Source organism: Rhipicephalus sanguineus, chromosome 1, assembly GCF_013339695.2.
Source record: "Rhipicephalus sanguineus isolate Rsan-2018 chromosome 1, BIME_Rsan_1.4, whole genome shotgun sequence".
Classification (NCBI taxonomy): Eukaryota; Metazoa; Arthropoda; class Arachnida; order Ixodida; family Ixodidae; genus Rhipicephalus; species Rhipicephalus sanguineus.
The window spans coordinates 32,218,550-32,241,109 of NC_051176.1; the positions used below are offsets into that span (position 1 = coordinate 32,218,550).

Consider the following 22,560-nt stretch of genomic DNA (forward strand, 5'->3'; position numbering starts at 1 on the left):
ATTTTCGTCTTCTGCACAATAAACCAAGTTGTGCCACTTATATATTTTCGTCTTCTGCACAATAAACCAAGTTGTGCCACTTTATATTTTCGTCTTCTGCACAATAAACCAAGTTGTGCCACTTATATATTTTCGTCTTCTGCACAATAAACCAAGTTGTGCCACTTATATATTTTCGTCTTCTGCACAATAACCAAGTTGTGCCACTTATATATTTTCGTCTTCTGCACAATAAACCAAGTTGTGCCACTTATATATTTTCGTCTTCTGCACAATAAACCAAGTTGTGCCACTTATATATTTTCGTCTTCTGCACAATAAACCAAGTTGTGCCACTTATATATTTTCGTCTTCTGCACAATAAACCAAGTTGTGCCACTTATATATTTTCGTCTTCTGCACAATAAACCAAGTTGTGCCACTTATATATTTTCGTCTTCTGCACAATAAACCAAGTTGTGCCACCTTATATATTTTCGTCTTCTGCACAATAACCAAGTTGTGCCACTTATATATTTCGTCTTCTGCACAATAAACCAAGTTGTGCCCTTATATATTTTCGTCTTCTGCACAATAAACCAAGTTGTGCCACTATATATTTTCGTCTTCTGCACAATAAACCAAGTTGTGCCACTTATATATTTTCGTCTTCTGCACAATAAACCAAGTTGTGCCACTTATATATTTTCGTCTTCTGCACAATAAACCAAGTTGTGCCACCTATATATTTTCGTCTTCTGCACAATAAACCAAGTTGTGCCACTTATATATTTTCGTCTTCTGCACAATAAACCAAGTTGTGCCACTTATATATTTTCGTCTTCTGCACAATAAACCAAGTTGTGCCACTTATATATTTTCGTCTTCTGCACAATAAACCAAGTTGTGCCACCTATATATTTTCGTCTTCTGCACAATAAACCAAGTTGTGCCACTTATATATTTTCGTCTTCTGCACAATAAACCAAGTTGTGCCACTTATATATTTTCGTCTTCTGCACAATAAACCAAGTTGTGCCACTTATATTTTCGTCTTCTGCACAATAAACCAAGTTGTGCCACTTATATATTTTCGTCTTCTGCACAATAACCAAGTTGTGCCACTATAATTTTCGTCTTCTGCACAATAAACCAAGTTGTGCCACTTATATATTTTCGTCTTCTGCACAATAAACCAAGTTGTGCCACTTATATTTTCGTCTTCTGCACAATAAACCAAGTTGTGCCACTTATATATTTTCGTCTTCTGCACAATAAACCAAGTTGTGCCACTTATATATTTTCGTCTTCTGCACAATAAACCAAGTTGTGCCACTTATATATTTTCGTCTTCTGCACAATAAACCAAGTTGTGCCACTTATATATTTTCGTCTTCTGCACAATAAACCAAGTTGTGCCACTTATATATTTTCGTCTTCTGCACAATAAACCAAGTTGTGCCACTATATATTTTCGTCTTCTGCACAATAACCAAGTTGTGCCACTTATATATTTTCGTCTTCTGCACAATAAACCAAGTTGTGCCACTTATATATTTTCGTCTTCTGCACAATAAACCAAGTTGTGCCACTTATATATTTTCGTCTTCTGCACAATAAACCAAGTTGTGCCACTTATATATTTTCGTCTTCTGCACAATAAACCAAGTTGTGCCACTATATATTTTCGTCTTCTGCACAATAAACCAAGTTGTGCCACTTATATATTTTCGTCTTCTGCACAATAAACCAAGTTGTGCCACTTATAATATTTTCGTCTTCTGCACAATAAACCAAGTTGTGCCACTATATATGTTTCGTCTTCTGCACAATAAACCAAGTTGTGCCACCTATATATTTCGTCTTCTGCACAATAAACCAAGTTGTGCCACTTATATATTTTCGTCTTCTGCACAATAAACCAAGTTGTGCCACTTATATATTTTCGTCTTCTGCACAATAAACCAAGTTGTGCCACTTATATATTTTCGTCTTCTGCACAATAAACCAAGTTGTGCCACCTATATATTTTCGTCTTCTGCACAATAAACCAAGTTGTGCCACTTATATATTTTCGTCTTCTGCACAATAAACCAAGTTGTGCCACTTATATATTTTCGTCTTCTGCACAATAAACCAAGTTGTGCCACTTATATATTTTCGTCTTCTGCACAATAAACCAAGTTGTGCCACTTATATATTTTCGTCTTCTGCACAATAAACCAAGTTGTGCCACTTATATATTTTCGTCTTCTGCACAATAAACCAAGTTGTGCCACTTATATATTTCGTCTTCTGCACAATAAACCAAGTGTGCCACTTATATATTTTCGTCTTCTGCACAATAAACCAAGTTGTGCCACTTATATATTTTCGTCTTCTGCACAATAAACCAAGTTGTGCCACTTATATATTTTCGTCTTCTGCACAATAAACCAAGTTGTGCCACTTATATATTTTCGTCTTCTGCACAATAACCAAGTTGTGCCACTTATATATTTTCGTCTTCTGCACAATAAACCAAGTTGTGCCACTTATATATTTTCGTCTTCTGCACAATAAACCAAGTTGTGCCACTTATATATTTTCGTCTTCTGCACAATAAACCAAGTTGTGCCACCTATATATTTTCGTCTTCTGCACAATAAACCAAGTTGTGCCACTTATATATTTTCGTCTTCTGCACAATAAACCAAGTTGTGCCACTTATATATTTTCGTCTTCTGCACAATAAACCAAGTTGTGCCACCTATATATTTTCGTCTTCTGCACAATAAACCAAGTTGTGCCACTTATATATTTTCGTCTTCTGCACAATAAACCAAGTTGTGCCACCTATATATTTTCGTCTTCTGCACAATAAACCAAGTTGTGCCACTTATATATTTTCGTCTTCTGCACAATAAACCAAGTTGTGCCACCTATATATTTTCGTCTTCTGCACAATAAACCAAGTTGGAAGTTAGCACTCGTCTTCGTGTACCTTTTGTCTTCGTCTTGTTTTTGCGCTATAATAATTGTCATGACCTACCAACTAACCCAAGCCGCTACCCTTCTAAATTATGAGGTTTACCATACCAGTAAGTCCATGGATCTTCGATCGACTCTTAGAAGCACTTTAGGCTGGGAGAGTTGGTAAGATTGCATTAAGAAAAAAAAGTCACAGTTTCGCCGCAACGGCGAAGCAATGATTGCGATAGCAATAAATTGTAATGTAACGCGAAGAACGGAAAGCAGCTCGAAATTGCCAGCGCGTCGCTTGAGCCCAAAGGACGCACGAAAAGAACGCACACAGGACGAGCGCGAACTAATGCGTCACAGCTCGACACTTGAAACGCACTGCTCAAACATAAAGCAGGACGCACGAAACAAACGAACAGGTACACACAAGACGAGCGCGAACTAATTGTCACAGTTGTTACTTATTTCTGTTTGAACAGCGCGCTCCTTTCGCAAACGCTGCTGCTGCAGCGGGCGAAGCGAAGCAGCCCACCGGCCGCCCCTTCTTTCCTTGAGATAAGCGCACGAAAGCGACGACGCCCTGTAGAGCGAACAGCAACGGCGTTCGCAGGGGCGGGGCGACGATCTTTAAAGCGTGCAACACGCGCGCACGTCGCGCCATCTATGTGGCCTCTAAGGAAGCATGCTGAATTACATGGTGTATATAAATAGCCCGCCGTTAGCAGGCCGAGGGACGGTGCTGCCGTGGCCTAACGTCTAACGCGGCCGGCTGCAAAGCGAGAGGTCGCCCGTTCGATTCCGAGCGTCGGAAAGAATTTCTTAATTATTTTTCTTTGTGGCCTTTCTATATATATACATACTTATACATATACAGTGAATGACGGCGACGGGGACGGACATTTTCCAGCCGAGACTGTCCATATAATTTCTATCGCAATAAAACAGCGCACAAACACAAAACAAGTAAAATCGGAACCAGGGTAAGGTCGTTGTCTTGTCCCTTGTGTTGGTGCGCTGGTTTTGACGATGTTTGTCTTAGCGTGGTATGGGAAGTGTTGCGAAAGCTATGAAATACCTTTAAATCAACGGATGACGACCATTAGCGATACTGGTAGATGAAAACTTAAATTTTTTATCGCCGCTGCTGTTCATCTGTACTGGTAGCAACACAGCATTCATCACCATTATTACCCTAGTTGCATCTACTTCATGATGAAGGATTGTCTCAGCGATCTCTCTTCACTATTCTCTTGCGCCAGGATTTACAAAAAATATTTTACGCCGAATAATTGTTCACAAGGAAAAATTTCAGCCAATCTTCATGTTGGATACATGACTTGCGAAGGCAGCCGTTTCTGGCAAAGAACGTTTAAGAACGAAAACCCCTCATTTCTAAACGTTGCATACCTCCGTTGCATACGTCCTTGATTGTGCTTATCATCCCTCGGCGTCAATTCTTTCACCCAATCCTCTGCATTTTACTTGTATATTTCAACATCACGTCTAACGTTTTTAGTGTTATCGCTTGTTGTGCGATGCGTAACTCTTTTTTTATTGACATGATATGAAGGTGATGTTAGCGCACAAATAAGAACGCCGGCTATTCGTTAGCTCTTGAATAGATCGAGCATACAACGCAACAAATAAACATAGAAACAGTAGCACATAAATATACACAAACACACATATGTCAAACAACACCATTACAACGTAAAGGAAATGTACGAAATGCAATTAATAATGTCCCTAGTAATGTCTCTAGTTGTCATGTTCATCATGCAGATGAATCTTCACAAATGGGCGACATAACAGACAACGCATCATAATAAGTAGGACATACATGTGAGTGACATCATAGCAATAGGCAGAATCTCAGCGGGAGATGGAAGCCTGAACAGATGAAAAGTTCGTGAACACGGGATGTCGCTGGAGGCGACGTTTCGACAAGCGGACTTGTCTTCTTCAAAGCTGCAACTGTCTTCCTTTTTTTTTTTTTTTCAAAACAGTTGCAGCCTTGAAGAAGACAAGGCTCACAACTTGTCGAAGTGTCAGCCCCAGCGACACCCTGTGTTCATGGATTTTCATCTTTTAAAGCAATAGGAACTTAAATGCCTTAATATTTGCTAGAATTGCTGCTGTCTTCAAAAAGCGTACATCTGTAAGACTCTGGTTGGCCACGGGCCCAGAGCTTTATACTGAACGATTTTCGGTCTAATGCCACTAGTTCTGATATAAGACGGCGTCTCGGTGTGTCACAATGTGGGCATTCCAGAATGAGGTGGCACACATCTTCGTATACAAATCCCCATTCGCATTCTGGAGTTCGTTTTGTCGATTCCATGTAAAATATGTTTTGTGCAGGCAGTGCCTCACCTTAACCCGCGAATATGTGTTTCCAATAGCGCAATTTCAAATCCAATGGGAGGATCAATATGGTATAAATCCCAGCTCTTCGAACTTTGATCAAGCCAACTATTTCAACCCACTTGGAAATATGTTGCCTTTACAATGCTGTACAGTTCATTTTTCGAAATTGGTAGAGAAACATTAACGTCTTTACGATGTGCTCGTCGTGCCGTTTCATCGGCTGCTGTGTTACCAGGAATCTTGCAATGTCCAGGTATCCACTGGAACTGGGTCCACCAAGACTTCACTGAAATCATTTCCGTCACGGAAGTGACGTCGGTAAAATGTGTGCGAACAGACGACAAAAAAACAAAAAAAAATGTTTCGTTGATTTGGATGACCTGGGAATTAACACCCCCCCCCCCCTCTCGGTCCGCGACGACAAGTGCCCGGCGCTCTACCAACTGCGCCACCGACGCACATGCACGAGACTAGAAACGCACCTTATATCTCTCACACCTCCCTCTCCCAGTGATATCGTTGGGTGAGGCTGCGTCGCCGCCTGGAAGGAGTGAAGTGAAATACTGCATCATGACACTAACGAGCGCGGACAGGGAGCGCTTCGGTTGTTTCAGCGCAAAGGCTTTCAATGCATTATTGTAGGAAACTCTACGGTCGGTGCAATGCGCCGTACGTGATGATTCGGTTTGGTGATGATGCAGTACGCGCTATGCCTTTCTCGTCGTGTTAGCGTAAGGACTCGTCGACAGAGTAGGGTAGCTTCCACATGCACCAACGCCATTTCTCCGCCGCCTACTCTTCCGGGTGCGATAGCACCGACTTATGAAAGTGTTTCAATAATATGAGCGCCACAGAAAGGCAATGATGTCGACAGGCAAATGTCCCGCAGAAAGGATTTCGGTGCCACGAGAGATACGCCAGCGGAACGCCTTCCCGCGTTCACGGCTCAAGCTGAGAGCTCTGCCTCTCGTGTTCCTGAAGCGCTGTGTGGTATATGCATGAGCATAGGCGCAGGTTGCCTCTGAAGGCACGGTTCACTTTCTTGTTATACAGATTCCTATGACAGAGGCGCCATCATTTTTCTTCATGCTCTGCCTGTCTTGCTTTCGTGAGTTCTTTAAGTGTTTAGTATGTTATACTGCCACAGATTATCGTCATTCTTGCGCTGCAGAGTGACATTAATGCCGCCCGTGAATCGCTCAAAACTGCCCATTTCGGGCATCTTCTACGGAGTTTATACATTTTGTAGTAAACAGAGTAGCGAATGGCTCAGCTGTTGTGGTAGATGTTGCGCGAGAGAGATTAAAGGGACCGGCAACCCATTTTTATGGTGCTCATTTTCTCTAGCGCAACGGAAAACTTACCGGTGAAAGTGTCTAATCAGGGAACGGTAACGTGGAAAACGCCGTGAGACATTTGTAATCAGAATTTTTCTATATGCGGCGAATATGAAGTCGTAAACACAAGTGACAAACCAAGCTGCAAGCAGTGAGCGCGCGAGCGGTTCGTGCTCGAGCGCGGCAGTTTGCTGCGCGTGCGTGCACTCCACGCGAATGCGCCGCGGCTCGACATGTTCCACTGGCTACCGCGAAGGCAGCGGCTTCTCACCGTGCAACTCCTCTTACCTAGTAAGCAGCACAAAATAAACCTGGGATAGATAATTATATAGACAATCTAATTTTCAGGACTAATTATGGCACGCATGACAACATCAGACTACGTGACTACGTACAGCGAAAAGTGATCGACTCCATAATCCAGCTTCAAGGCTCTTCCGCTAGGCTGCGCGATATACCGGTCTTTGTTACTTTTAAACACGACTTAAAAATATAAATCCTACTCACAACGCGAATAAGATGCTGGAATCTGTCGCTATATTTCTCTGTCTTTTCATTTTTACCAGGATCTAATCACACGTTGTGACCAGTTGTCGGTCCCTTTAAATGAGTCTTGCATATTGAGGTGTGGAATAATAAATGCTATAGTTGAGATTTTAATACTGCAGCCATCTGTATACAAATGTATGTATCCTGGATACCGCATATATATCTGGTAAAGAGTTAGTTGTTGAGCATCTCGAATGAGCATGTCTTTCTTCCTCATTATACCATGTATACAGACAATCTACTTGAAACAGAACATGGAAGTGAAAAAAATCCATGCAGTGCGAAAGAACAGTAATAAAGCAAGCAAAAGGTAGAGTGCTCAGGTTCCATAAAAAGCATAGAAAAGGCTTAAGGCGCACCGCATGCACGACCTCGGGGCATGCCCGGAACCGCTGAGAGTTCTTCATGTCGTTAGGGACAACCTCGTAGTCGAGTTCGCGGAGACATGGAAGTACCCTGTACGGTCCGAAGTATTGTCGAAGAAGCTTCTCGCTAAGTCCGCATTGGCGTATTGGCGTTCAGACCCACAAGGTCGCCGGGCTGGTATTCCACGAAGCGTCGTCGAAGATTGTAACGACGGCTATTGGTCTTTCGCTGGTTCTTGATGCGCAGACGGGCGAGTTGTCTGGGTTCTTCGGCGCGCTGAAGGCAGACGGTGACGTCGAGATTTCCTTCTTCGGTGATGTTGGCTAGCATAGCCTCGAGCGTCGTTGCAGCGTTCCTTCCGTAGACCAACTTGTATGGCGTCATCTGCTTCGTTTCTTGCACGGCTGTGTTGTATGCGAAAGCCACGTATTCAAGGACGGCATCCTACGTCTTGTGTTCGACGTCGATGTACATGGCCAGCATGTCGGCCATAGCCTTAGACGCTCGCGAGGCCATTGGTCTGTGGGTGGTAGGCGGTGGTTTGGTGATGGCTTATATGGTTGTATCCTAGGATTGCCTGAGTTAGTAAAGGCCGTACCTCTGTCGATGATGAGAACCTCTGGGGCGTCATGACGAAGGACGATGTTCTCAACGAAGAACTTGGCTACCTCGGCGGCACTGCCTATGGGCAGAGCCCTTGTTTCGGCGTAGCGCGTGAGATAGTCGGTAGCTACGACGATCCCTTTATTTCCGAAGTCGACGTTGGGAACGGCCCCTGTAGGTCCAACCCGATGTGCTTGAACAGTCGCCGAAGTGGCTCGATCGGCTGAAGAAAGCCTGCTGGTCTTGCCGGCAGTGTCTTGCGTTGCTGACAGTCTCGGCATGTCCTTACGTAGCGAGCGACGTTGGCGGCAAGGCGCGGCCAGTAGTACTTTTCCTATATTCTTGCGAGCGTGCGGAAAACACCGAGGTGTCCTGCCGTCGGGTTGTCGCGTAGGGCCGGAAGGACTTCTTGTTGCAGTGCTGGAGGCACTACGAGAAGGTACTTGGCTCGAAGTGGTGAGAAGTTCTTCATGGGAGAACGCCGTTTCGAAAGAAAAACAACGCTCAGTGCTCATTTGAGTACCTTCGGAACAACAGGTATTCCCCAAGTCCCTTGAGTTCCGGGTCGGCTCGCTGTCGTTCAGCGAAGTCGTCCGCACTTATGGTTCCCAAGTAGCAATAATCCTCCGGAACAACAGGTATTCCCCAAGTCCCTTGAGTTCCGGGTCGGCTCGCTGTCGTCCAGCGAAGTCGTCCGCACTTATGGTTTCAGGGTCCACTGTGCGAGCAGACCTGTAGGCTCCTTCAAGTTAGCTAGCCAACACAAGGGTAGTGGTCGCTCACAACTTTGAAGGGCCTGCCGTAGAGGTAGGGGCGAAACTTGGATGTAGCCCAGGTGATTGCGAGGAACTCCTTTTCTGTTGTGGAATAGTTGGCGTCCGCCTTGGATAGCGACCGGCTAACTTAACTGATAAACCTTTCTAGTCCGTCAGTCCTCTGCACAAGGACGGCACCGAGCCCTACGCTGCTTGCGTCGGTGTGGACTTCCATATGGGCATATTTGTCGAAACGCACAAGCATCGGCGGTGTCTGCAAGCGTGGTTTCAGTTCTTGGAATGCTTCGAGTTGAGACGTTTCCGACTTGAATTCCACGTCAGTCTTCGTGAGGTGAGAGTGGCTCGGCGATCCGTGGAACTTCCTTGACGAAGCGTCTGTATTAGGCACACAAGCCGAGAAATCGGCGTACGGCCTTCTTGACGGTGGGCGGCGGGAAGGCAGCGATGGCAGCTGTTGCCGGCGGGTCGGGGCGACCTACTGACTTGTTAATGACGTGGCCGAAGAACAAGAGCCCCTCGTACGCGAAGCGGCACTTTTCAGGGTGTGTTCGAATGTCTTGATTGTTATAAGTACAGCTTCAAGGCGCCGGAGGTGTTCGTCGACGTTTGAGGCAAACACAACAACGGCGTTCTAGTACACGAGGCACACCCGCCACTTCAAGCTAGTCAGTACTGTATCCATAACACGTTGGAAAGTCGCAGGTGCCGGGCGAAAACCAAAGCGTCTGACCTTGAACTCGAACAGGCCGTCTGGTGTTATTATAAAAGCAGTGTTTTCTTGGTCTGTCTGATCTACTTCGATTTGTCAGTAGCCGGTCTTAAGCTTCATCGACGAAATGTACTTCGCGCTGTGGAGTTGATCCAGGGCGTCGTCTATTCGTGGGAGAGAGTACACGGCCTTCTTCGTGATTTTGTTCAGGCGACGATGATCGACGCAGAATTGTAAGGTTCCATCCTTCTTCACGAACCCCACGGAAAACACCCACGGACTCTGGATTTCCTGGCGTACGACGTCGGCAACCGGGCCCGCTTGAGGGTGTGAGGATGGCAACAATTTACGCAGCTCCTCCCGTACGTAACAAGAGTTGATAGTTGGGCAAGTTGGTACGGGAACATATTCAGAAAAGGCTGCGCAGCAGCACAAGACACCAAGAAAGAAATGACGAAAACGAGCGCAGACTCACAACTAGTTGATTGAAAACCGTGTCAGCCTTAAAAAGCCCCAGCAAAGATGATGTGTCACAGACAACGAAAGAACACGTGAAACCGCGTAGCCAACAAACAACACCGGTCAAAGATTTCAAATTGACAATCACTGCCGCTTAGTTAACGATAGCACGCGGACCGCAGATAATTGAACTCCTTGTCGGACAAACTGATACAGGGAGCGCTGACACATCTTTCACCCTTTCCTCTGATGTGCAAGGCCTCTATTATCTTGCGGCCCAAATATCTACTATCCCTGGACACTACTTTCGCGTCACTAAAGACGGGTCCACCCCACACTCTCCGCAATGCGCGGGCAAATGCAAGCCCGGGGTATTGGAAAGTGATCGCTCATGTTCTCTTAGTCGGACGTTTATGGCATCTGCCGCTTTCTCCGATGTAAGATTTCCCGCACCGTTAACGGGACCTGATAAACTATGCCTACCTTCCATGGTACATATTTATTCTTATGTCGTACATGACATTCATTTTTCTGCTTCCTGCTATCGTGTTCCATCCTATGGTTTACTAAACTGCAAACCTTCGAAAGCTTTGCTGGTGCTGAGAAGGCAGTGCGTACGCCATACTTTGCGCCTATTTTCTTTAGCCCATGGGAGAGGCCATGGATGTACGGAATGCAGGGTCTAATTGATGATGTAGTGCCCAAAAGCACATATTCATTTTCTGGTTGGCTAACGCAACAAGATTAGCAAACAGTGCAAATTTTAATGAGGAACCAGGTCTGCTGAAAAGTTCTCAGAATTCATTTGCAACCGCTAAGAGTAAAGCAAAAGCACAAAATGGGAAGCTATGTGTTACTGGGCCGCACGAACTGCTCGCCAAATTCTCGGAACATGTGTGTAAAGCAAGAAGCACAAACCACGCCAGCGCCATTTGCCTGAATCTTCTGTTCGTCTGCACATGACATTTTCTGAACATTTTTGTATGATACTAAACGTCCCCTCCGTCGGTATGCGCTTTCGAACCGGCGTCTGATGGCTCGGATACGTTAGTACTCTCCGTCAACGAAGCACAATCTTGTGGAATTGGGACCTTCTTTGTACACATTATCCTGCGAATATTCAGTACATTTTTCAGGAGCTGTACGTTCACTAATTTCATTTGTTAGGTGGCACCGAAATGCTTTCCAGTCCGTCAGTCTGCTGTAGCGTCTAATGTCATCATTCCGCATGCTGGGGTGATTTATAAGGACGGGAAATTAATGACTTCCCTGCATTTCCACGTCCGCTGTCCATCCCACACTACATCTTGAGAACACAGGATAACATCTATGCCACTTTTTGGGAACATTAAAGCGCAAAATCAGACATTCAAATAGCACGAGAGGCACAGGACGGGCCCTAACTTTCATCTACCTTTATATGAGGCTTCACCAGCAAATGCATACGGAGGAAACAAACATGCGCACTAAGTCAAACGCCTGGTCACATTGAAGGAAATCGCGCCTCCCGATGCCTAAAAAAAAGGTTCATTTACCATAAACCACAGCCCGACTCTGTGGGTTGCTGCTGATGCGCGTGTTTCGAAAGCACGAGAGTTGTTCCTCTTCTTCTTCGTCACTCTTTTTCCAACAAACTGCCCCGTGCGCAGAAGTTCACAAAAATTTGATTCCAGGTGTTGAACGGCCCGCTGAACGGTAGTTCCACTAGGTAGTCTATATGGAGCTCCTCTGTCCAAAGAATGTATTATAGGGGTTGCGGATTTCTCGACCCTTGTATAAGAACGGAGACGCCCTTTTTAATTATTTCGTACGACGACGCTAAGTTGGGGCTTTGCATTGTTTTCAGCTCCGAAAGGTATAATTTGGACCAACACTCCTTGGGACGCACTTTTCTGCTTCGTCTTGGACGCATGTCGTAGTAGCCAAGCTATAACACGGTCGGCAGAGACGGTGTGATGGCCATTTATGATCTTCATAAGTAAGCCATTTGGGTCCTGCCCGCCAGACAAGGACGGATTCACGGCCGGATGCTCCTCTTGTTCAATTGTCAGAAGGGTTCTGCTTCAGCGAGGGTCGTATAGGCGAGATGTCGTCTGTAGCGTCTGGTCTTCGCTGAATTAATTCCATCCGACGACAACATGTCGGTGCCATACCAGTCCCAGGGTTTCCGGTACTCCTTTCGGTTGTTCGAGATATAACTCCGGGGGTTGCATAGACTGCATGCCAAGAACGCGCGTGGACCGTTCAAAGCCGTCTTGTGTGGCTTCATTGAGGCGCTTGTTAATATCTCGTTGGCTTCTGACTGCAGCTTGGACGCACCTTCGACTGAACCCGCTTTTGAGCTTTCGTTCTAGGTCTTCTTATGTCTCTCGGGTTTCATTTCCAAGTCCGAGTTGTTCTCTGCAGTGATCTTACTTTCCGTCACTGCCGCCTTCAGTACAGTTGTCTCGCTGCAATGCGTGGCGCTCGCGCAAGAGGTTACTGGTCTATATAGAGTCCTGTATAAGTCAGTGTCGACGGCTTTGGGTCCGTGTTCCAAATTCTGCGCGTTTCTCTTGACGAATGACCAATAATGGTCACTGCCGATCAAGACGTCGACAGTGTTTCGGTTTTCAGCTTTATCGATGTCGGAGAAGTGCCTTGGTGCTCAAGCTTGTCGATGAAGTCATTATTCGGTCGTGGAATGGATTGGTGGCTCATCTTCTTCATGACGAGAGCCTCCATCCGCAGTGACTTGCAACCACGCATTGAACTCAGGGTGACAAGCACGCGCTGGAAAGTGTTCTCGTCATGTTGCCCTCCGAAACATCCCACCGTAAGGCTCTCGTGATCTAGTACTCGACAATTTAATTTTTCAGCCAACTGCTCAACGACAAACTCCGCTACCTGCCTCCTTCGAATAAAACTCTAAATAGGCATTTACGTTCTTACCCAGCTGCCCAAACAACAGCTGTTTGGAGGTCCACGCGCCGTGTGGATTTGCCAGTTCCAATCATCTCGAGTTGCATCGGTGTCATTGATGTCTGGGGACCGGTAGCCGATTTCAGCATCCGGGGGTCGCACATTATGCATTGTTTCAGCATGGCATCGATTGCACTTTGTACAGTTGACATTCATCGTGCAAGGTAATTGCCAAGTGATGGTGCAAAGCACACCGGAAGTATCAACGTTCACTTAGTAGTCGTTTTTGTTTTAGCTCGTGCGGAGCCGGACAGTCGCACTGCTCTGTATGATGAGTAGTTGACTCACAGAAAAAGCAGTCATTCTTTTGCGGAACTGGTTTCGCAGATGAAGTTGTCGAACGTTGATGGCGCGAAGAGGATGTTGCGTTTAGAGCAAAAATCTTTAACTTGGCGTCCTCTTTTACAGACACGTGCCGGACAGTTCGTTCGCGAGGCTACTTCTGTTGGCATAAAAAACTGCAAAGACTGAATGCTCGCTTTCTGTTCCTGGGTGTGCTGTCCTTGTTGGCCTGTGCTTCCACCTTGTCCTCTTTGCTCTGTACTTTGGCGTGTGATGGTCTTGTTGAAGTCGAGGACTATGTCGTGAGGAAGCGACTTCAGGAGGATGGGGTAGAGCATCGCGGAATAATTGTCTTCCGATACTCCGAGAGTAATGAGGGCGCGCGTCTGGGACTGCACCATGTCGTAGAGGCATCGAAGTCTTCGAAGATTGTTGAAGGATCGAACGGGTTGCATGTCGATGAGTCGTTGCATGTCAGCCTGGATTATCACGTCGGTCTTGGCGAAGCGTTTTTTCAGAATGTCCAGGGCCTCACAGTAGCAGTTTACAGTTTCTGAAAGTCCCGCGATAGCCAATGCCTCGTCGAACGTAGATAGGTGAACCTGTCTACGTCGGTGAGCCCACCGTTGTTGTGGATCAGTTGGTTAAATTGCTCCCAAACAGGCGTCCACAATGGCGGTTGGCCGTCGAACTTTATGAGGTCGATTTTCGGTAATTGTACGGCGGGCAGGTGCGCGCGTTGCATGGGTTCGGTTGGCGTTGCTAGCAGTGTGCAGTTCTGGGGCTCCTGAAACTGTCGTATGCGATACTTTAGTTTCGCGGACGTCGCTGTGGCTCGATCGCTTTAATCCACAGCCCGGTCAAACTCTGCCTTCGCTTCCGTGGCTGACAGCAGAGGGACAATCTCGAAGTCAGTTGCTCTCAAGTTGGTTGAGGCGTTCGTTAAGGATGCAAAGCCGCTCTTCTGTAACAATGTCTTGAGTGAGCATTGCTTGTATCTCGTTGAGAAGGCGCGTTAATTGCGATCTCTCTGCTTTACGCTTCAGCTTGAGAGCTTCCATGTTTCGACTCCGTCATGAGCAGCTATAGGTAGGGACGATGAATCCGTAGGTGGGAAAGCCATTACCTAGGGGCCACCAGTGTGGTTCACTGTTCTGATGGGTTACGGCACCATGTGAAGCAAATCACGCCTCCCGATGCTTAGAAAAAGGGTTTATTTACAATAAAACTCAGCCCGACCGTGGGTTGCTGCTGATGCGCGTGGTTCGAAAGCACGAGATGATAATGATTACGATTATGAGGATCATTTCCTTAATGACTAGCTCACACCCCCTCTGGAGGATTGGCCAAGAAACGAATAAGTGTATAGGCAAAAGAGTTGTTCCTCTTCTTCTTCGTCACTCTTTTTCTAACAGACATAACACGAAATCGCTTCAGTCTCTGCCCTTCAAAAGTTCACAGAATAATCACTAACACACATATCTCCTACACAGGAGATATATGTGTTAGTGATAGAGCTGGCGAATACGCGTGCACGCGTATTCGAGAGCTTGCTAAAAAACTTGGCGTGTGGCATTGAATACAAGGGATATATCTACAACGGCTATTATAAATAAAACATCTAGAGTAGTTGTTTTGTGAAAGAGATGCGGCAGGTTTTTCCAAATGGGACCATAATACTCATCAGTCGCCGCAACAAAGTGAAGCAGGGTCATGGAATTGAGTAAGTTATGGCATCATGTTCAACAGTAACTGCTTCAAAATACTGAATGATGTTGAGAGCTGACCGGCGTCCGCCTTGAGCGCGTAGGCGGAAGCGGAGACGCAGTGCTCCTCCATTGCACACTGCAGGTACAGCAGCTGCCGGTCTTCCAGGTAGGCTGACCGCTGAACCTCATCTTCGTCAATCACCAGGTCGGCTTGGTCTGCACAAACGGTGTCACGAGAAACTTGATGCGCGGTGCTTCGACGAGCTCGTGGCAGAGGTGTTAACAGCAAAAAAGAAAAACGCCAAGATATGTAGTTTTTGCCAGTAACTTAATCTCTTACGCATGCGCGAATGCGAGCCTGACACGCTAACCATTGAGCTATTGTACGGCAGTCGCTCCTTGCAGTCTTTCCGTGATTCCGTGCGCCACGCTACGACTCTGAAAGTGTTAAAAGGACACTAAAGAGAAAAAATGGATCGGTTTACATCGATAAATTGTGCTCTGAGAACTCTAACGTCGTTAATTTAGCCATCATAGGTTTTTTAATAGAGGAAAAAATCAAGTTCAAAGTTTCATTTTCAAATTTCGCGCCGAAATCTCCCCACGTGATGTCACGAATTTTAAAGTCATTTATCTTATTTGGCGCCATTGGCTCAACAAAATTACCCCAAACTTGGTGTGTTAAGTCTATAGACCCCTCGGAGGACAATGCACTTCATTTTTACCAATTAGGCACTACGTAGTCCCTAGTAGGCGCCGTCAAAACATGTGACGTCACGGCGAATGGTGCGGGAACTTCAAGGTGGCGTCGCCACCCACATTTTGTTTTTGCGCGTTTTCTCGCTTACTAAGCGTCTTCTCGCAGCAAGCGTGGTGTTTTTGGTATCGTGAAAGAGTGCTTTACTAATATGAGAAAAATCGTTTTGCTCTTTAGTGTCCCTTTAAGTGTCAGTGCATGCACTTCGGATGCCGCGGTAGACATTTCTGTGGTTCCGTGCGCCACGCTGCGACTCTGAAAGTGTTAAGTGTCAGGGCATGCGCTTCGGAGGCCGCGGTAGCCATTTCTGTGCCAGGCGATCATTTCGTTCACAACACAAAGAATATCTTTTTAGGAAGTTAAGGTTATTATTTGAATAGCATGTAAGGACGGGTTAAGGCCAAAGCAATCGTTTTCTTTTATTTATCTGTTTTCTTTTTATTTGTCCGCATATACCCGCACAGTTTATTAAGGTCTGCTATCGGGCCAATAGTTGCACAAGCAAGAAGTATTCATGTTGCAAAATTAGACGAGTACTAAGAAGCACACACGAACACGCGCAATGGAATAATATGCACGAGTCCTCGATCGTATTCTCTTGCGCCTTAAGACCCTTCTATCCGAATTTAATATCCAAACTGATTTTGCAAAGTTCAGCTAACACCAGCTATAAGCATCAGTGCGCTAGTTTAGTATTTGCTGTTGCCTTTGACATACACACGCAAACAATATCATTCTCGAAACTCGCGCCGCCAAGGCTCCGCGCTCCACACGAATCGCCAAAAGGACAACGCATGGACGGTCCGTATTTTGCGACAGTATTCTTGTGATCATTTGCAAATGGAAACACACATAAAGGAAGTGAATGTTAAGCCGCACTCTCAAATGTATCTGCGAGTTCGTTCTATATAGCACAGCTTATAGAGCAGAATGCATAGTTGATTTGACGAAAGCCTTCTTTTGCGAAATGACTTTTTTTTTTGCTATTAGGCTGCGTCGTATAAGTGCACTTTGTACGCTTCACAGAAGCAGCCATCGTACTTTGTATTCGCAGCGAGATCGGGTTACAGGTGGCAGCACCGTCGCCGCGCTAGTGTGTATAGGCGGTTGTCGGCGCGTATACAAACGTGCACAACAGCGCTTCGTTGTGAGCGATGTGACCCGATTTCCAACAAACAAAATGCGTTGACTGCAGCTTTGTGGTAATGTGTGTGCTCTTCATCCCCGAATTAATGCCCGAAGCACGCCGAACGTTACTATTACTTGTGAGAGAAGCGCATCCTGCTAACGAAGGGGTTGCTCACCTTCGGCAACAGTCGGCGTTTTCGCAATGAATGACGTTTCCTTGTTTTATTTGTACATGCTTAGCTTGTGTTCCACTTACTGCGCACTGCAATAGCGCGGCTGAATTAGGTATTTACTTCTTGTTCATCTGGATACTCCCCAGCAAAACAAAGCCCGTATTCCTGCACAATGACTTCCAATAGCACTTTGTGCACTGCGTGCTCAAATATTCATCCGCATTTCTCATTCAGTTCTCGATGAAATATAGGACAGTTGATAGGTTTACCGAGGAAAGCTACGTAGCTGACAGCGCTTTAGCGCTACGCAGACGTTTAACACGCACACGCTCGTTTTCATTCCAGTAAGGCTACACAAAGGTAACTGTACAGCACGGAACTTTCTTCGATTGATTACTTGCACGACAGTAATGTAACAAAGGCCCGAATATTTCACGGGACCAAAGTACGTTTTTCATGCGAATAATGTCCGCTGCCTTCCGTCAATCTATAACAACGCAACACAAACGCTCAAGATAATGTAAAGAAAAAAAGATGTGGATTCGCGTGAAATTACTGCGACGTAAATGTGAAGTACGCCGTTTGGATTAATTTTCACCGTCAGGGCTTTTTAACGCATACCTTAATCTAAGTACACGAGTATTTATGTATAAATTTCGCCACAAGTTAAAATTGCGCAAGGCAACTCAGTTTTGCGATTTCCGTGGCATTCCATTTTCTGTTCTTTTTAGAGAACAATTTAAGTACCGAAGTGTCAGACATGACTTGACAGAAATATTTCTCTGTAGTGGGACCAGGAACGTACACAACTAGAGCTCGTCGCGTAACCTATAAACGACAGTCCCGAAGTTATACACTTAACCACAACGCGCAAGTGCATGAGAGCCTTTTTTTTTACCACCGAGCCGCTAAAAGGCTATATTCACAAGAGATTGAATACATCTCATCTTTAGGACAACGCCAGGTACATCGTGCCCATTTTGCGACGCTCCAATCAGCGATGTAACTGTCACACACCTATTGTGGACATGCACCGGTCTACAATTAAGCCGTCGTCGTCACCTACGTGCAACAGGCCTCAGGCCTGGCCGACCACCCGACCTTGACCGCTGGATTAGTGGACCTCACCACCGCTCGTTACTGGACTTCATACACGAAGCAAATTTATATGTGTATTTCTGAATAAATATTATGCCTAAGGGCAGACTTTCGAAAAAAAAAAAGTGCACTTTGCTATGCGCTTGAACCACAGAGCGGCACCTACATTGATATAACTCTCGTGAACGGAGGGTGCGACGACCACACAAAGCACTCTCGACAAGTGCACTCACTGATCTTATTACAGTACATATACAGCCGATCAATGCCAAATGCTTCTTTACATCATATTAGACATACGTACGTGCGGTTGAAGTTGCACTAACGCAACGAAACAAACCGCATTTGAGGACCTGCATGACGTACGCGCACATGCAAACACAACGTGGCTAGCAGACGACGCATGGAGCAATCCACACTAGGCGCGGTTCAACCAGAAGCCGCCAGACGGCGACTCTGCTCGATCTCGCGGCTAATAGCAATAAGGGAGAGTCACCCACGTCTCACGGCTCCTTAGTTTTATATTAGTGACTGTATTTTTTATCGTTCTTTTCTGATGTCGCTTCTTGCGCCTGTCGGTATAGTGAACCAACCTTGCGTACCTGGCATTTAACGATAATCCTCGGAAGTGTAGGTGAGTAATGAGAAATGCTGGTTGTAAAAGAAAGTGTCAAACTCAAGAAAAAGTCATTTCAGCAGTTGACATGCATCCTTCGTGTACTTGCGTCTACTGCGATGCCCGTTGTATGCGCTTTTAGACGGTATATTCTGCATGCTATATACCGACGGTGAAAGCGGGAGCAAAGACGGCGCCGCCTCGTTAGCCTAACGACATCACATAAGGTCACACATTTCATGGCTATATCAGCAATAATAATAATAATAATAATAATAATAATAATAATAATAATAATAATAATAATAATAATAATAATAATAATAATAATAATAATAATCAATCAATCAATGATTTATTTAACGTGCCCAGGAACAACCGTAAGGTCTTTGTGCTGGCGCACGCAAAAAAAACAATAAAAATAAACAATACAATACAGACAGTTTTCAGAAATAAAAAGAGCAAAAACACGTAGACAAAGCGAAATGAACACAAAAGGGGAGGAGTAAAATAAGACAACACGAGAAATATTGACGGGGCATAAAAAATTAGATTGCATATATACAACTATGTGGAAAGACTGAGAAGGGAAGACTTTGTACATTGTGCCACACTATGTCAAAACAGTGCAAAGCTCGGATAAAAACAATGATTGTGGGCTATGAAAAACGTCAAGATCAAGAAAATTAACATTATAGAGACTTTGTATTCTGTGAACGGTAGAGTGTTGGAAGAAGCAGGCGGGTACATGAAACGGTCTGTTCTCTCTGGTTAACTTACGCGGAATTCGAAAATTTACACAATTGAGAAGTACAGGGCAGGATATGATACCGTGGACTAGCTTGTAAAGAAATAAGAGATCAGAGCGATTTCGTCGGCAGTGAAGTGATGGCAGTGATAATAATGCAGCAGTACTTGAACGAGATCCAGAGTCATTTTTAGCAAAGCGATGGTTATATATGCTGAGGAATTTTTTCTGGACTCGTTCAATGGTGTTACCGCTGGATTGAGCAATGCCATTCCATATCACGGACGCATACTCAAGTTGCGGAAGACATATTGCCGTGTACAATTTGTGTAGGGCCATGGGAGACCTGAATTCTCGAGATATTCTACAAACACATCCGAGAGAACGAAGGCCCCGCATAGCAGCACGCTTAACGTGAGAAGAAAAGTTTAACGCGCTGTCAACAACAACACCAAGATCACTGATTTCATAAACCTTGCATAACGGCACAGAATTGACAGAGTATTGAAATGACACGCTAGATGTTTTGCGAGTGATAGACATGAATTTTGTCTTCGAGGTATTCAGAGAAAGGTTATTACCGTCGCACCATTGGGAAAAAGAGCGCAAGTCTGACTGCAGCAAGCGACAGTCGTTAACTGAATGAATTTCCTTAAAAATCTTGATGTCATCGGCATACAATAGGAAAGAATAATTACGAATGGCAAAAGAAACATCATTAACGTAAATTAAAAATAGGAGTGGGCCTAATACCGACCCTTGAGGGACCCCACCAGTCACTTTATACAAAGACGACGTTTGGCCATTTACGGCAACATAACAATATCTATTGAGCAGATAGCTCTGCAGGAGATTCACAACTGACAAGTCAACATCAAAGTGCGCAAGTTTAACCATAATCAGCGTGTGACTGACTACGTCAAACGCCTTGCTCAGGTCACAGTAAATTACGTCAACCTGTCCTCTCTGAGAAATAGGTGGGGAGATCTGCGTCATGAAACTAGCAAGATTTGTGGTAGTTGAGCGGCCAGCGAGAAAACCATGTTGATTAGGAATCAATGAGTTTTTCACACTAAAAGACAATATGTCGTGAAGAGCCAGCTCGAAGATCTTTGATGTGGCACATAGTAGAGAAATCGGGCGATAATTAGAAGCATCTGTTTTAGAGCCCGACTTAAATACTGGAAAAACACGAGCAGTTTTCCACATGCTTGGAAATGTGGAAGTGTCCAGGCAGTTATTAAATATCGTAGTTAGTACTGGGACAAATATACTACCATAAGCTTTTAGTATGGCGGAGGGGATGCCATCTGGCCCACATGATAAGGATGGTTTTAAGCGCTTAATGCATTCGCAGATAAGATTTTCATCCAGCGACAAAGCACTGGATGAGCTAACCGCCTTGGGCTGTTGTCTGATATCAGTGCTAGAGTCTGAGGCCTTATAAACGGATGAGAAATGCGTGGCAAAACAGTCAGCGACGGCATGCACTTGTACCCCATTTGAGTCCAGTAGTCTGAAGGACTCTCCGCTTTTGCTGGACCGTTTACGTACATACTTCCAAAACTCAGCCGGCCTGTCAGAGGCGCTTTTTTCTAAGAATTCAATATACGAACTATGATCCCGTTTATATAGGCGTTTAGAGAGAGTTCGAAGGAAGCTGAACTCTTCCTTCCACTCGCTGGATGGAGAACATTTAGATTTCCTGTGTGCGTGATCTTTATGCTTCAGTGCACTGATAAGTTCAGATGAGAACCAGTGGGGATATTTACGTTGTTTAGGTGTATATTGGAGAATAAAATTACGCATGCTGCTCAGTACAAGCTCCGTAAACCGATCAACCTGCTCATCAACATTTGGTTTGTCAGTAACCTGTGACCACTCAACGGTAGACAAGTGATGATAGAGGCCTGTGTAATCACCTCGCTTGAAGGCAAATCTCGGAGGTTTGTTTACGTAACTGCTGAAGCTCGTTGTTTCGGCTGATGCGGATAATTTTACGTTAAGTGGTGGGTGGAATTTGTCCGGACGTACAAGAGAGATGTCGGAGCGGGAAACTTCAAGAGGTTGATCGTTTGACACACACAGGTCTAAGACGTTGCCACTGGAATTGACGACTGAGTTATGTTGCAGTAGGGAATTAAACGCCAGAAAGTCCAAGAGCAGGCTGCACTTTTTCTCTATGAAATGATTGTAATGAGAAAAAGTAAGCGTGTTCCAGTCAGTTCCAGGTGCATTGAAATCCCCAAGAACAATAATTCTGTGCCCACTATGAGAAGATACCACAAGTTCAATGGAAGACATGACATCATGAAACGAGGCAGGGGACATGCTGGGCGGTAAATAGAAACATCCAATCAACAATTTTTCACTGCGCTCAAGGTTGGTTTCTAGCCAAATGGATTCTTCGATAGTTTCTAGGTCTTTCCGTCTAACGGATTTCAGTGAATTGTCAATGGCAATCAGCACGCCACCGCCTTTCTGCTTGGTTTCACTGAAATCTCGGTCACTGCGGAAGGTGGTGTAGGTCGGGGGAAAGAAGTCAGATGAGGGAATTTCAGCGCCTAGCCAGGTTTCAGAAATAGCAATAATAGGAAAAGAAGACGAAAGAACATTAGAGAAAAACTCTCGTGTCTTGGTACGTAGACCACGAGCATTTTGGTAGAATACGTCTACGTTACACGGCACTTTCGATTCCAGTCACTTGCTCAGAGGGATGAAGCATGTCATCGCGCAGCTCCCCACGAAATGGCTTGAAGAGGCATCCGAGGGGCCACATCGAAGGGTCATTCAGGCGTTGTAGTGTTTCCTTGTCGACTTCGATGTAGAACGAAGAATAGGACTGAAATTTGGTTTGAAGTCGCCGGCAGGAGATGGGAGACAGATCGAATGAAGCAATATGTTTTTTGATGTCAGCAACAGTGGTGTCCGGGCTCAGCTTCGTAACAAAAATGGCCTTTGGCCGTTGTGGCCGTTGTGGCC

At 45.2% G+C, this 22,560-nt stretch overlaps 1 protein-coding gene across 1 annotated transcript in view; it reads right to left on the reverse strand.

Moving 5' to 3' along the window:
* Positions 1–22,560, reverse strand: part of LOC119390224 (lysyl oxidase homolog 3) — a 79,783-nt gene that overhangs the window by 17,072 nt on the left and 40,151 nt on the right. The window contains exon 6 of the mRNA XM_037657794.2: positions 15,137–15,274. Coding sequence (XP_037513722.1) covers positions 15,137–15,274 — 138 coding nt within the window. The remainder of the gene's footprint in view (positions 1–15,136; positions 15,275–22,560) is intronic.